At 43.7% G+C, this 15,301-nt stretch overlaps 1 protein-coding gene across 2 annotated transcripts in view; it reads right to left on the bottom strand.

The window, feature by feature from the left end:
* Positions 1–1,208: 1,208 nt before the first annotated feature.
* Positions 1,209–15,301, bottom strand: part of DCAF13 (DDB1 and CUL4 associated factor 13) — a 383,567-nt gene continuing 369,474 nt past the window's right edge. For both annotated transcript variants that reach the window (XM_078686899.1, XM_078686900.1), the window contains exons 10-11: positions 13,874–14,037; positions 1,209–1,500 (exon numbers count right to left, since the gene is read on the bottom strand). In XM_078686899.1, coding sequence (XP_078543025.1) covers positions 1,413–1,500; positions 13,874–14,037 — 252 coding nt within the window. In that variant the 3' untranslated portion in view covers positions 1,209–1,412. The remainder of the gene's footprint in view (positions 1,501–13,873; positions 14,038–15,301) is intronic.

The following is a 15,301-nucleotide window of genomic DNA, read 5'->3' on the forward strand; positions in this document are numbered from 1 at the left end:
GTCCACTGCGTCACTGAGGAGGCAGGTATTGATGAGGCTGCAGGGGGTTAATGCCGGCCAAAGGCTGGTGCTCGCCAGCGCCGCTGTGCCCTGGAATAGGAGCCAACAGGATAGTCTGGTTGGACATCCAACAGCTCCCCACCAGGGGGGCCGAATGAACAGGCCTGACCGAGAACTGGGGGAGAAAGCGGCGTTAGTACTTCACCGCAGTCCCCCAGTGCCCCCTCTGGTGTTCGGGGGAGTGTGTGTGCCAGTCGCCAGTACCTCACCAGGCCTCAGACAACCCCCCGCCCCCAATCTGCCGGGGCGCCGCGCCTACCCAAGTGTGCCCCGGGCCGGCCCCCAAACCTACTGTGGGCCCCGGCGCCGAGGGACAGAGTAGGCCCAAGAGTAGGCTTCGTCCCAACGGCAGCGAGAGCCCGGCAGGAGGGACCCACCGGGGGACCGGGCGTCGCGTTACACCCCAGTGAGGGGGGGAGCGCAGGCAGGCAAGGCCAATGGCAAAAAGGCTCACCCCTCCTCCGTCGGCACCGTCGCGATGTCAGCGATGTCACAGTAAGGCTGGGATTCTGCAGGCTAGGTCTCCGTCCAGCGGAGAGGCACAGGAACCACGGAATGATCTCCCTCGGTGTCACAGCTCCGGAGGTCTCTAAGGGAGCAGGTATGAGGTGGTCCCGCCCGCTCAACGCCGAGAAAGGGCTGCTGGAATTGCCCGACCGGCGGAGCTCTAGGCGGATGCGGCCATCCTGGTCGCTCCCGTAGCCACGCCCCAACTTTGCGTTGATTCTTTGGTTTATGTGTATTGAAAAGAAGCAATTGTTATTTGGACCAATCCAGTTACAGCCTTCATAACTACGCTCTAGACAGGCACAAGAATCCTACCTCTTCGAAATGTTTTGAATGCACACGCACCAGGAGCTGGGCAATTCAAGCCTGGGTGCTGCACCTGTTCGCAATGATGAGGGTTGCCAAAGAGTCGGGATCCTGCAACTGTTTTACATGCATACATTTAAAACTCAGACCTTCTCAATCAGCCCAATAACGATACCAGGACACCGCCCAAAATATAACACCATTTTTAAAAAAGACATTCTGTTTACGGCATGGTAGTATATTAAATAAATATTGTACAAAATACTGTTACAAATAAAAGGGTTTTTATTAAAGTCAAATAGGCTGGAAATCAAAATGTAAAAGAAAACAACAGGACGCTTTCACAATAAACTTTATTTCCATAAAAATATTTTAACAGATAGTAAATTACAAAAGGTGATGCAATGCAAATTGAGCATGAATGGCAACCTGGTCATTCGGCTCCGGTAGTTTACACATAAAAGGCAGCGATGACATTGCCAGAGTGATGCTCACGACGTACAGCCTTGCTGCAGACAGCACATGAAAATGGCAATGCCCTACTTCACCACAGCCACAACATGCTTCTTCTTTTCTGCCACAAAGGGCTCCGAGCCGGGCTTGCTGTGTTTGCGACGATTCTTTTCCCTGGGGAGACACAAAACGGACACTTAAATAAGAATGTATAACAAAGCAGAGAAAAGGTGCAGTGCTGGCAGCAATATTACAATACTGCTTGGACCAGATAGAGACATTTCGATTAAGCGTACTAGATTTTACATCTCACATTACCAAAGGTTAGTTCATCAAATAAATACGAATAATTAATAAATAAAAAGAAAAAAGATAGGAGCTGAAAGGAAGCTACGGCTCCATCTACAACAGGGTGGATCTAATTACAGTTCAGAAACCCCTCCACACCCTCCAGACTGTATGACCTCCTGTTTGAGATAATGCTGGTTAGAAAGCACCCACCGCCCCACGCACACCGCCTTTGCCCTCTATGTAGCCTTGTCAAGACTATTAAAGATGTCCTCCTTGTTCTAGGAAAAGTGAGATGATGTGAGTGCAGCTGTCTATAGACACTACCATGTTTTATTGTCTCTCGCCAGCTGCCATGCATGACAGCTCGAAGCTCATTTCCGCATACATTCTTTATGAAACTGAGAGATAGTCTGTTACTTTACTTTGTACAACTCAATCCATTTTTACTTGCTTTGTCCTACTTTCTGTGGGCGAAAAAGGAAATTATTGTATACAGTCTCCATTGGAAACCTTTAATGTGAATAACCAAATCGAAATCTGGTTCACTGCACATAACCACTAATGTGACGTCACACAGGGGAAGCGCGCCCTTCCCTATGCCCAATCTCCAAAGCCCCAATCATCGAAGTCAAATAGCGGTTAAGAGTGTCACCTGCTTTCTTTAGCCTCTTGCAGGTATCCTCAGAACCTACGAAAGCAGGAGAACATTGGCAATGTGGAACCTACAACAACCGCCTTGTCCCGTGCAAGCGCGAGTCGTGGCAGACAGGCGCTGAAAGGGAAAATGAAGCCGCACTGACAAGCAGCTCTCACAGAGCTGCAGTCAGTGACACACTGTTTTACCGTTCTCAGTGTGAGGGTAGAGTGTGGCTTGGGAGGGGGCACTTACAGGCCAAGTTTTTAGGTCTCGCCTGAGCGAGCACATGCGCTACTCTGCAAGACATTTAGTAAGTCGTTTTTAAAAGTGCTACCTCAAGCTTTTGCTGGCCTCAAGCTTGCCGTTACGAATGCGTGAATGCGCAGAGCCGCCATCTGGCTTTCCATAATAGCTCATTAAGTCTTACAGCGCGTGAATCATGCTCCTCCACCCCCTTGCTCTCTGCTCTCACTACCCCCTCCCTTCTCTCCTACCTCCTCGTCAGCTTCATGGCAGCGTGTGAATCATGCTCCTCCACCACCTTGCTATTTGCTCTCACTACTCCCTCCCTTCTCCCCCTCGTCAGCTTGTTTACTATTCTAATGCCGCTTCAGCCCTTCCAGACGGAGCCATATGTCCGCTTTGTAGAGTCGTTTCATGCATTGTGCACCAAGAGCACACAATCTGAAACGCCACAAAGCGCCTCCAAGCTGCTCCTCGTTACATTTGCTACTGCTTGCCTGGTGTAGCTTTCACAAACAAGAGACCAACCAAGCAAGTAATGTCTCGTGCAGCTTTTCCAAGTGTCAGCGTCTGTGTTCGGGATCACAGAGCTCTTTTGTAAAATGTCAAACGTGGTCCACGTTGTGGTTTGTCATCTAGCACCGAAGAGCGGGCATGCTATGATGATGATCTGGCTGTCATCACTACTGATCCTCAGCAGGCGATGCCAGCTCTCGCTCAATTGGCCAAGGCTTTTGGCAGCCGCTCAGGCTATTTACTGAACGAAGCCAAAACTCAGATAATCTGTACAAAAAATATTGTTAAATCCGACCCTAGATATGTTGATGCTGCAGTGTATCTAGGGGTTAGAATAAATGCCTCAATCGAAAAAATATTGGATGAAAACTACCTCCCACTTATTAAATCAATAGAAACAGAGTTGAAAAGAATAGATGTGCTTCACCTTTCATCGATTGGGAGGGTAAACGTGGTGAAGATGACAATGTTTCCTAAAGTGCTATACTTGTTTCGGGCCATACCCTTATTCATTGAAGAGGGACTAATGAAAAAATTGGAAACTGTATTTATAAGATTTATCTGGCAGTATGGCAAGATTAGGCGTTTCACTAATTATATGTCACTTTCTATGGAAAGGGGGGGGGGGGTTGGCCTTACCAAACCTAAGATTATATCATTGGACATGTCTTCTTACACAAATGGTAATTCTGTTCCAGCCTGAGATGGATTCTATAGATACAGAAATTCAGAGCCCTCCTTCTATCTTTGAGCTTTTGCTGGGGAGGAAGGCATTAGGCTTATTATTATGCGAAGTTGATCGCAGGTACTATAAGAGGGCTCGGCTCAAGATTCTGGAAGGGGCATGGAGTATATGGAAGTCTGCCTTGAAGTTTTTCAATGTTCCTAAGGTTAATGTATTTTTACCTTTTTGCAACTCTAGCCTTTTCTCTCATTTGTGCGCTGAAGGTAACCTTCAGGTCTGGAAAGGGCTGGGTATCAAGACTAAAAGTGATATCATGGAAGGTGAGGAAATAGCAAGATTTCTTTTCCCATTGGCTTTTGTATGCCCAAATCGAATGTACTCTGAAAGCACTGAGGCCTAAGCTGGTACATCTGGCCGACTTTCCTTTGTTGGACTCATTAGCCAAAGGATGTAAGAAAATAAAAATAGTCTATAATCTTCTCTTGATGGGAATCCAAGATGATATGGAGAAGACTGAATCCGCTTTGGCAATCAAATTGTCCAATCCAGATGTAGATTTGGGTCTTGCCCTAAATCTAAATAAAAAAATCTTCCGGTCTTCAAATTTGAGAGCCCAGCACTATAAAACACTATTTAACTTATATTATACGCCAGCAAAGCTATTTTCTTGGGGGGTTAGGGAGGATGATTGTTGTCCCAGATGCAAGGAGGGACATGCAGATCTATTACACTTGTTCTCCTATTGTAGCGCGTTAGTTCCAATTAGGGATGAGATAGAAACAATTTTGGAGGGGCTGCTAGGTCATAAGATTGATCTATCCCAAACTCTGATGCTACTGGGTATAGATGAGAAGCTACGGCTGGGGAAAGATGAGGAAGCCTTGGTTTTTATATCAGTAGCGGTACTCCGGATTTTAATCTTTTCAGGCTGGAAAGATACCTTCGCTCCTTCATTTCAAATGTGGCTTACCAGATTACTGGGCATACATAATATAGAGTCCGGCCTCTATGAACAGAAGGGTAAAAAAATGCGGGAGTTGGGAAGCTGCATTTGGGCTCCACTTACAGAATGGAGGGAGCAAAGACTGTAATTATTGGTACAGCTTTCCCTGTTTAAATCTGATCAACTCGTAGAGTTTCTATTATTAACATCGTTTTTATTCTGTGACTAATATTCTAACTGTCCTGAACCTGCAATTGTATATCTCTTTTTAAATGTCGAACCTAGATTGGCTTATAGTTTTATGAATAATGAATTGTATTTGTCCTTTTTATTCTTTGTAACGCACCAGAAATTCTTAATAAAAACGTTTACATTTTTTTTTTTTAAAAAGAATCAGTGTGAGATGTCTGCCTGAGTTTCCAAAACAGAAATGGAAGGAGAGGGAGAGGCGGAAAAGCATAAGCAAATATCCCTGACCAGTTAATCCATAGGGGATTGCCCTTGGATAGAGGGTGTGGGAACCTGGAGGCAAAGTTTGGGCATTTTTAGTTCTGTGGCAAAGAGGTCTATTTGTGGTAATCACCATTTTTGAAAAGTACGGAAAGAGAACTTTTGGGTGAAGTTCCCATTTGTATATTTGTTGTTTCATACTGCTGAGGAGATCGGCCAAGATGTTGTCTGTGCCTGGATGCTGTTCTGCCAGTAGTTGGATTTTGTGATGAATTTCTTAACACCAAATGGTCTGAGAGAGGTGTGACAGCTGTAGAAGTGTATCCCCTCCCTATTTTTGTACATAGTACTTGGTTGTCATACTGTCCGTCTGATTAAGACAACTATCTTTACTAGGTGAGGCCAAAATGCTTTTAACACTAGTTGAACTGCTTGCAGCACTAGGTAGTTGATGTCATAGTTCTGTTTGGAGTTCCAAAGTCCCTGTACTGTTAAATCTTGAAAGTGTGCCCCTCATCCTGTGAGGGATGAGTCTGTTGTGAGCACGACTTGTGAAATAGGGTCAGTAAAGGGTTGCCCTTTTCATAAATTTTGTGTGTTCCACCACTGCAGAGAGCGATGAGTGCAGCTCTCTACCAACACTAGATCTGTTAGCTGACCCTGTGATTCATTCCACTAACGTGCTAAGCATTCTTGTAGGGGACGCATGTATAGTCTTTTATGAGGCCATCATCCTTAGTACCTGCATGAATGTTCTGGCTGAGAGATACTGGTTGTTTTGAAACTGTAGTAAAACTGTTTGAAAATCCTGAATGCATGCTGCATTGGAATATGCTAAAGCCATTAGAGTGTTTAGAATGGCTGCCAGATATGGTCGTGTTAGATTGGGTTAAAGATGGGATTTTTGTTTATTGACTGTGAATGCCAACTGATTTAGAAGATTTATGGTGATTTGAGTGTGATGGACACACTTGTGATGTGTGTTGGCTTTTATGAGACAATCATCTAAGTATGGGAATACATGTATTTGTTGTCATCTTAGATGTGCTGCTACAATTGCCAGGCATTTGGTGAACACTCTGGGTGCAGTTGTTACTCCAAAAGGAAGTACTTTGAACTGATAAAAAAAAATTCCTATCACAAATCTGAGTTATTTGCAATGTGCTCGGTGAATGGGTATATGAAAGTAGGAGTCCTTTAAGTCTAGTGTTGACATACAGTCGTCTAGCTGCAAAAGTGGAAGTACTTGTTGTAGAGTGCCCATATGGAAGTATTCTGATAATATGCATAGGTTTAAAGGCCTGAGATCCAATATTGGTCTTATCGAACCGTGCTTTTTGGGAATTAGGAAGTACAGTGAATATACTCTTGTTCATTGTTGTTGAAATGGGATGAGTTCTATACTTTCTTTTGTTAGTAGAGCTTGTACTTCTTGTTTGCGCAGATGTTTGTGTTCTAAAGACAGTCTGTGAATACGAGGTAGAATGTTGAGAGGGTTGCTTGTGATCTCCAGGCAATAACCATGTTGGGTAATGTCCAACACCCATTTGTCTGTTGTTATTGATTGCCAAATGGGAAGAAACCGATGTAATCTTCTCCAGACAGGTGATGAATGTTTGGGGGAAGTGGTAACAAGTCACTGTTTTTAAGTGGATGGAGGGGGATATGCGAGGTTGTTCATCTACCTCTTCCTTTAAAGATGTTACCTCTATATCCACCTCTATAGAATCCTCTAGAGGAGGAAGACTGTGCCTGTGTTTTATACGAAGATGTGGTGGCATCTGTGGTATTATTTTTGGAACCAGCTTTATAGATGGAACGACCAAAGGAACCTCTCCTCGGACGAGACTGAAGTGCGCCCATTGATTTTGCCATTTCTGTGCCCTTTCTCATTTTCTCTAGTGATTGGTTTATCCGAGGCCCAAAAGGGTGTTCTTTGTCAAATGGAGCATTAAGAATAGTTTGTTGAACTTCTGGTTTGAAACTAGAAATTGGGCCATGCATGTGGAATGCTGGCATGGAGTCCTCTAACTGCAGTATCTGCAGCATCCAAAGCACATCTAATTGATGAACTGGAAATAAGCTTGCCTTCCTGCACTATTTCTTGTCCCTGTGTTCTTCTGGGAGATTTTGTAATAATTCTTCCATCTCATCCCAGTGCGCCCTATCATACTTAGCCAACAGCCCTCAAGTGTTTGCTATGCACCAATGATTGGCCGATTGAGCAGCTACTCTTTTTCCAGAAGCATCTATAAATATTGATTCCTTATCAGGAGGAGGTGCCTCTCCTGGGGTTTGTGAATTTGCCCTTTTACGTGCGTTTCAAACTACCTAGGAATGTAAAGGCAATGTAATGACAGGGTCAGATGAAGGGAGTTTATATTTTTTATCCACTCTACGTGTTAGTATATGTGCCCTAACCGGGTCCTTAAAAATATCGACTGCATGCCTCATCATACCCTTTAACATAGGTAAGAATTGAGATGTTGTGTGTGTGTTTCTTTAAGTTTCAAAAAGGAAATGCTATTCTAGGTCTTCTTTATGTATAGTGACCCCATGATAAGTGGCTGCTCTAGCAATTTGCTCTTGATATGCATTATTATCATCAAGATGTGAAGGTTTGGCTGGATATACATCGGTAGCTATGTCTCCGCGTGGATCTGTGTCATAGCCATCCCACGGGTCAGGTAGTGGCTGATTATCACTGTCCTCATCATCTGCTATATCTGGATTTATATCAGGAGATCCTGGAGGTGTAATAGGTTAAGGGTTTGAAGCTGGTATGAGAGGCACTGGTGAAGAGGGTGGAGTGGTTTGAGGAATTTTAACAGGGCTAGTAGATATGTCCTTTTTCTTCTTGAGTCGTATTCTATATTCAGTGTCTATTTTCCTTTTGGGAGGTGGTATCACTGGATTAGTGGTAATGTGTCCAGTTTGCGGGTTAATATGTATGGTCTTCTCTTTCAGATCCAGCTTGTGCGGCATTTTTTCCAGAATTGGCTCCCGTGTCTTTAGTGGAGCATCTTTCTGTTTTGGTGGCGAAAGTTTTTGCACGAGATGGATTTGTCCTTTTTATCTTTCCTCGCCGAACGCTTCGGAATCAAGGGGGTGTCATCTCTGTTTGAGCCCGAATAGGAAGGCTTGAATTGCTGTTTTGGTGCTGAGCTAGGAGGAGGGAGCGTTGGAATCAGTCTAGTGCCGACCATGCCTGATGGCAGTGGTGGCCCAATAGCCTTTGTCTTGGTCAGAGTGAGTTTGGTAGGCAAAGGGGCTTTGTTACTCACTGCACCCGGTCCAGATGGACTCCAGTTCGATCTCCAATTGTGAATGGGAGTCCTGGATGGAAAAGGCCTCTTTCTCTTCTGCTGCCGAAGCCTCTATCTCTTCTTGCTCGACATCTTCACCAAAGATATCAGGAGTCTCCTTGATAGTTTGATGCTGCATGTCTCCGTGCCGAGCACAACGATCTCTAAGAGTCTTTTTGGAACCGAACGACCTACACTCGTCGCAGTCTTCCTCTTCATGCCCAGGAGAGAGACAAAGGTTACAGACCTTATGAAGGTCGGTGCACTGGTATTTAGAAAGGCACAGAGAACAGAATTGGAATGGTGTCCGTTCCATCGGCAGAAGACTCGATGCAGGATCTTCAAGTGGAAACAGGAGACTAGCTAGGCCTGAAGGCCGTGGTTAGAGTTTTCAATTGGATAATGAAAGTTGTCAGAAGTTCTACGACAGGCAGAAGGTAGAAAACACGATCGGAAACAATAGTAACGGGGGTAAGTGAATTGTGAACCGAAGAGATCCCGATTGATGGTTTCCAATCAGAGCGCTGCAATACACGTCCAAACCACATGGCAGAAAAAAACACAATCTAACAATGGAGTTGATGCCCATTATCACCGAAAGGAGGAGTCACTTTGCCTCATGACTGGAAAAGACTTCTTCGAAGAAAATCAACTTGCAAACATCCAGACCCAACACTAGATGGCAGGAGTATGCAAAGCATGAGTATCTAAAGCACACATGCCTCGAACAGTTGATTCTTCACCCTTACTATGAGTGAGACTGTAGGGTAAGTGCCACCCCATACTGATGAGACAGGCCAGAACCTACCTTAAGTTAGGGTAAGTGCAGTAAAGGTGTGAGTGATAAATACACCAACATGGTCACATGTGTAGATGGTTAGTGGTGCTAGACAGGGTGAGGTACAACAACTAGACACATTTTGTGTGTTTTCATCTGCAGTGTTGACAACCATGGGGTGATTACACTACATGCACTGAATTCTTCTCCACTGGTAATACATTGGATTTTACCAAAATTAATTGAAATAATTAAATTTTATTATGTTTATTTAACCCCTTGCGTTCGCGCGTCGGCCAACGGCCGTCGCGAGGACTACCTTGGTAGTGCTGCGCACATCCGTTGACCGACGCGGCCCCGCCCACTTAATAGAACTCCTGCACCGCGGCGGAATTTGTGCCGCGGTTAAGGAGTTAACCTTTACGGGAGGTGTTCCCAAACAGGAGAAACATTATAGGCATGAGCGAGTTATACCTCATTTATGTTCAACGCACATTTGAGTAAGTATGCAGAGAGCGTAAGAGTTGTAAAGAAGGCCGATGACCCGGAATGGCTTTGTATCCAGCCGAAAAAGGTTGGTTAGTTCATAACATTGCAGAAACATTGCAGTTCTATCTCTATCCGCTGAACTTTTAACTATATTTAAGGTTCCTTTGGGTATTATCTTGAGATATTTTTATCTGGACCCTGCTTTATTTCAGAAAAACGTATCTAAAAACTCCCATCAGAGGTTGCATCCACCAGAGTGGTATTTACCTTCTCTGGTTTGGATAGGTGACTTATGGTGCAGCAGTACTCAGATGCCTCGGTTTGAGTTAAAATGAGCAAAGGCGACAGAACAGCCAGCAAGATCACCACATACACCGGGCTTAAAGCAAGGGTGCGTTCTTCCCTCTTGCCTATTCAACATCTTTATGGCCGGCTCCCATTTGCGATTATCGGAAGTAACAGACGACCCTCCCAAATTAGCAAACTAGTGCAGTATCTACAATATGCTGATGATATTGTTATGCAGTTAGACACGGATTGGCCACCAGCGCCTAATCACAAACCTTGTCAAATACATCGAAGCGCTGGGTCTGGAACTAAATTACACCAAAACAAAGGTAATCTGTTTTTCAGCAATGTCCAGCCCCACCATGCCATGTTTAAGTGGAAAGCAGCCGGAAAAAGATCTGGCCAAATCCTACAAATATTTAGGAGTGGTAATGGACTCTATGCTCACCTTCAAGGAGCACCTACTACAAAGGGGGGCCCTGGCACACAAATTAGGCTTTGCCTTCAATTTGCTGCAAACAAATGATGGGGAGCTCAGCTCAGTTCTACTCATTATAGGTAATTGGGGCTTAGTTCCTCCCTTTTCTCACCTATGGCTCAGAACTATTAAAGAGGAGTGATACTAACACCCTCAATCAACTCCAACCCCTCTTGTTCAAATGCATTTTCCAACTCCTGCAATCTATCTCACAAGCACAGGTGGAGTTTGGGTTATTTCATCAATAACCGGTAAGAATGGCTGCAATCATCAAACTGTGCCGAAAGATGAGACCAGCTCCACCGGATTCACTGGCTGCCCTGTGATAGTCAGAAATGAAGAACCAGTCCACACAACAGTGTTTCAACAAGCTTTAACCATCTTAAACCGGTCCAAAGCCTGGGATTTAAACATCGGTTTCACCGCCTTCAAATAAATCACCAATAAGGCGTCCAAACTACATTTCTGGTCACATGACAAAGCAGAGATGGCCCTTAAGGAGCAAGGATTGTCAGATCTACATACCTACACCAACTGGAGCCCACAACCTTACCTCACAAATCATATTTCACAGACCATCCAACACTCTCTTCTCCTGAACTGTATGGGTAGCTTCCCATCAAAATGTCAGGCTCCAGCATGGAAGCAACCCTGGCTAGTGCTTACTGTTGACTATGCAGTCTCTTCGAGGAGAGTGTATTACATTTCTTGGGTAACTGACCCGCCGTCATTCACCTCAGACGGAAACTTTTACATCCTGCCCTGAGGGCTCTCCAGTTAAGATCCTGCGGCTCAGCAGTGATGGCGCTACTAAATGGCATAACATCCAGCTCTACTGCAGGGCAACAACGTTTTTACAGGTCAAAAGACTGCCATTAGGTGACCTCTGGTATCATAATTTTCTCCTTTGTCTTTTACCCCTTCTTTTTGCATTTTAGAGATTTCCCCTCTTGCTTCTGGAGTACAGAACATCCACACAACATTTCGCAACTCTTTTTTTGGGATCAATTACTCTTACTAATCACGTTTTTCACTCTCAATGCATATTGCATATTTCCGCACTAATCGCTCCTTTTACACTCTGCACGAGAAAATGTAAATCTTTTTTGGCATTGTACTATTTGCAATGATTTGTATTAATCTGCAAATAAAGATGTACTTACTTACTATGGTGAAGCATGCCAAGATAAGTTGTGGGTGAGGCGACCTATCAGGAATCAATTTCCCATCTGTAAAACTACCTTTCCACCTAGTAAATAAAGCTACTTTGGCCTAGCCATTTGTTGTGTGAATACATTTAAACAAGGAGGTAATGCCATGGCGATTTCCTCTTTCTCTCCCTTTGTGTATTAAAATATGGTTACAGAGAATTAAATCTATTATTAACCAATAGGAATAATGTAGCAGTTTCATGAGTGCGAAAAAAATTCAAACGACAGAAATGATGCATGTTGCATTGTGGAGTACCAATCAACATCATATGGGAATCTCATCACAGACACACCCACGGGTAATGCCCAGAATTAAAAGCTTTGCGAGAAATAAGCCAACCTGTCTAATTTAACCACCAGATGGCAAGAGTAGGCACAGCAGGTGACTAACAGGGTGATGATACAATACGTGCACTGATCGGTTATACTTTTGTCCACTGTAAAGAAAGCCTAACATTAGCAATGACTGATCGCCGCTGGCAGCACCGCCTCTATGGCTCCCAGTTCCAGACATAGATGTAAGACAAAAGGAGACTGAATACAAATAAAAAAGAAAGATTAGATGAGGGAGAAACAAACGGGAGGCAGAGTCTAAACAGATGCTAGACCACAGACATTCTAGTGCACTAGACTAGTGTGATAGTTGGACTAGTTAACTTAAGCAGTCTGACCGTCTCATACATCTTTGGGTCACTCATGGGTGCCTAGATGCTCCTTGGAGCGATAGTAGCGCGGTATAAAAGACGCATTACATTACATTACATTACAGGTTCAGCATGGTCATCGTCCACGAATCAGGCCCTGGCACCTTACAACGTCCTATCTTTGAAATAGCTCCTGAAAGTTTTGGTCAAACTGACCACAATAGATTTCTAACTTATCACTCCAGATGGATGCTAGGAAAATACCTCAACCTCAGAGAAAGAAGTGAAACTTAACTGGTTAGAAACGTGTTTGCCAGTAATTCTGTCGTGATGAAAGGGGCACGGAGAATGACTGTTCACTGCCATGCGAGAGGCAGGTAATTGCTAGCCGTCAGCCCCTGGTAACAGCATTTCGAGTTTGGAGCAAAGTGAACCCGTTTTGATTGGGGAGGGTGTTGTTTTGAACCATGAAATCTTCTTGCCCTTTTACATCAGCAGATCATCAATACAAAGACGTTTTGCAAAAACAAAGTTTTCATTGTTTGTGCCACTTATTTTGTATGTCAGCCCGAATTTATAATTAAAATCTCTATACATCTAACTTATTTTTCACACCCCCAAGCTTCTGTCTTTAATGTTTTTTCTTGGCCTCTGACCAAGTCGATTTAACTTGTTCTTGTCATTGTTAACCCACCTTGTGACAACTCAGTTCCTGCTTTAATACTCCATTAGTTATTCAGAAGTTGAAACAATTGCTATCTCTCTTCAACTCTATCTTAAATTCTTGCCCGGGTGCTGGACAAAAAATAACTCCCGTGTGTGTTTCGATCATTTCTTTTGCCACTCTTCATCGAGACAGTGAGAACAGTTAGTGTAATTTACAGAAATCCACACTTATATCAGCAGCCTAACAATAAATTACACAAAATGGCTGATTTGATCAGAAACGTCAGTTAATCATTGTTACGCAATACAATTTGTAAGTGCAACTCTGATCTTCATACGTCTCATTTTTATCTCATTTTTACACCAAAACAATGCGCGCACCCTTCTTGATGGTCACTATCTTCCGATTAAGGCGATGTGGAATTTTGCAGGGTGTCGAGTATAACTATGAACTTCATACTTCTAGATTTTGTACCAAAACAATGTGCAAATCCTTCTTGATGGTCATTATTTTCCAATGGATTAAGGGGATGTGGAATTTTGCAGTGTTTGGAGTATAACTATGAACTTCATACTTCTAGATTTTGTACCAAAACAATGTAAAAATCCTTCTTGAGGGTCATTATTTTCCAATGGATTAAGGGGAAGAGGAATTTCGCAGGGTTTCGAGTATAACTATGACCTTCATACTTCTAGATTTTGTACCAAAACAATGTGCAAATCCTTCTTGGTGGGCGCTATCTTCCAATTGATTGCAGGGTGCTGAACATAACTAGGTTGCTTTTTCCTGATCTAAAACACAGCAATATATCGGAGTCGAAATAACGGTGAAAGGTACTGGTATCTGGCAAAGAAATTAAATAAAGAGATTCTACACCTCTCTACCATCCTAAACATCGCAAAAAAAAAGGAAATGAACGTACTTCCTCCGACGAGCTTCTTTCATGATGCGCTGTTCTTTTGCTTGGCTGTGGATAATTTTCGGGAGATGACGGTGACGAGCTATACGTTTGATCTGAGGGTGGTGCTTAAATTTCTCCTTCAGTTTTTCATTATAATTCAGAGCGGCTCTCTCACGCGGGGCCAGCTGAAGGAAAACACAAATATATTATATTTGCAGCCAATTACAATCTAGGTCAGTCAACTGTAGTCACAGTAGTAGTAATTGCTGGTCATTGAAGGTCTGAATGATGCAGTTGCTATGTCTTATAAAAAGAAACAGAAAACTGATGTTACTTTTTTTATACATTACTGATAATGTCCATAAGGTACTGAAACACAGAATTTCTACAGAAGGCAAAGATTTAAAATAACAGTAAGCATGAACTTCCCTGCCCTCTGTGGATAGTTGCGACACCTACAATTTTTTTTTTATTACATATTCTGGACTACTTTGTGTGCCCCCCATAACACCCCCTCCCCCCACACCAAGTGTGCTTAACAATTTCAGTCTACTCAGGGAGATGTATCAATTTTTTGATGTTCCGCAACAACGCATAGCGTACCTCCACCCACTGAAGTGGGGGGTTCCTGCGCCTTCAGGAGTCTGACAGTTGTTGAGAGCTGCAATAGTAGTGAGGGTAAAGACCTTTCAACGTTTGCTTCGTGGCTCTCTGTGCAACATTTGCTCATCCTCATAACTAGTGCGATTCACCATCCTAGGGTATATGTCGCAGATTGTGTATTGTGTAACATGCGTGTGTGTTTAGGCTTATATTTGGTGGGTCACACAGAGTGGGTGTGGTAGGACTCAAAATTATAGCGCCCTTCTAAAGGGTACGGCAAATCTGGGTTCTAGGTCCCTGTGGCTGCCCCTCGACCTATATCTCAGGAATCTCCAAAAATCAATACATTCTCATTACAGGTTATGACGTATTCAACTCTGAGCTCTGTTATAACACTAAAGGTTACCCATAGTGTAGTACTGTCCAGTTATTAACAGAAAAGATCTAGAAATCAACACAGGCCTCAAGGGACGAGGGTAGGCGCCTGTGAATCTGCAGCACTACGTGCTACGAACAGATGCTTACAGGATTAGTAAAAAATTACAATTGTAGCATGTGTGGCTGTAAATGTCCATGCTTTGCATAGGCAGACTTTGTATAGTGTATAGTGGTAGCTTCTGTGTGCCTGATGAGGTCTGAAACGTAGTCATTTAGGCTACCTGTTTAACCATAGCCTGTTGGCGGGCAGGAAGTTCACACATTAGTGCTTAGTTAAAGGGAGTGGGCTGGACTGGATGGCCGATATGCAGATGTAAGCTAGTGGCATGTTGCCTAAGAATGTGAGGGTTGCCACTTTCTTACGGGTGGAATGTGCCATGGGTCGAGCAGATAGGACCCTTTTTTGCT

Source organism: Lissotriton helveticus, chromosome 4_1 (assembly GCF_964261635.1).
Source record: "Lissotriton helveticus chromosome 4_1, aLisHel1.1, whole genome shotgun sequence".
Lineage (NCBI taxonomy): Eukaryota > Metazoa > Chordata > Amphibia > Caudata > Salamandridae > Lissotriton > Lissotriton helveticus.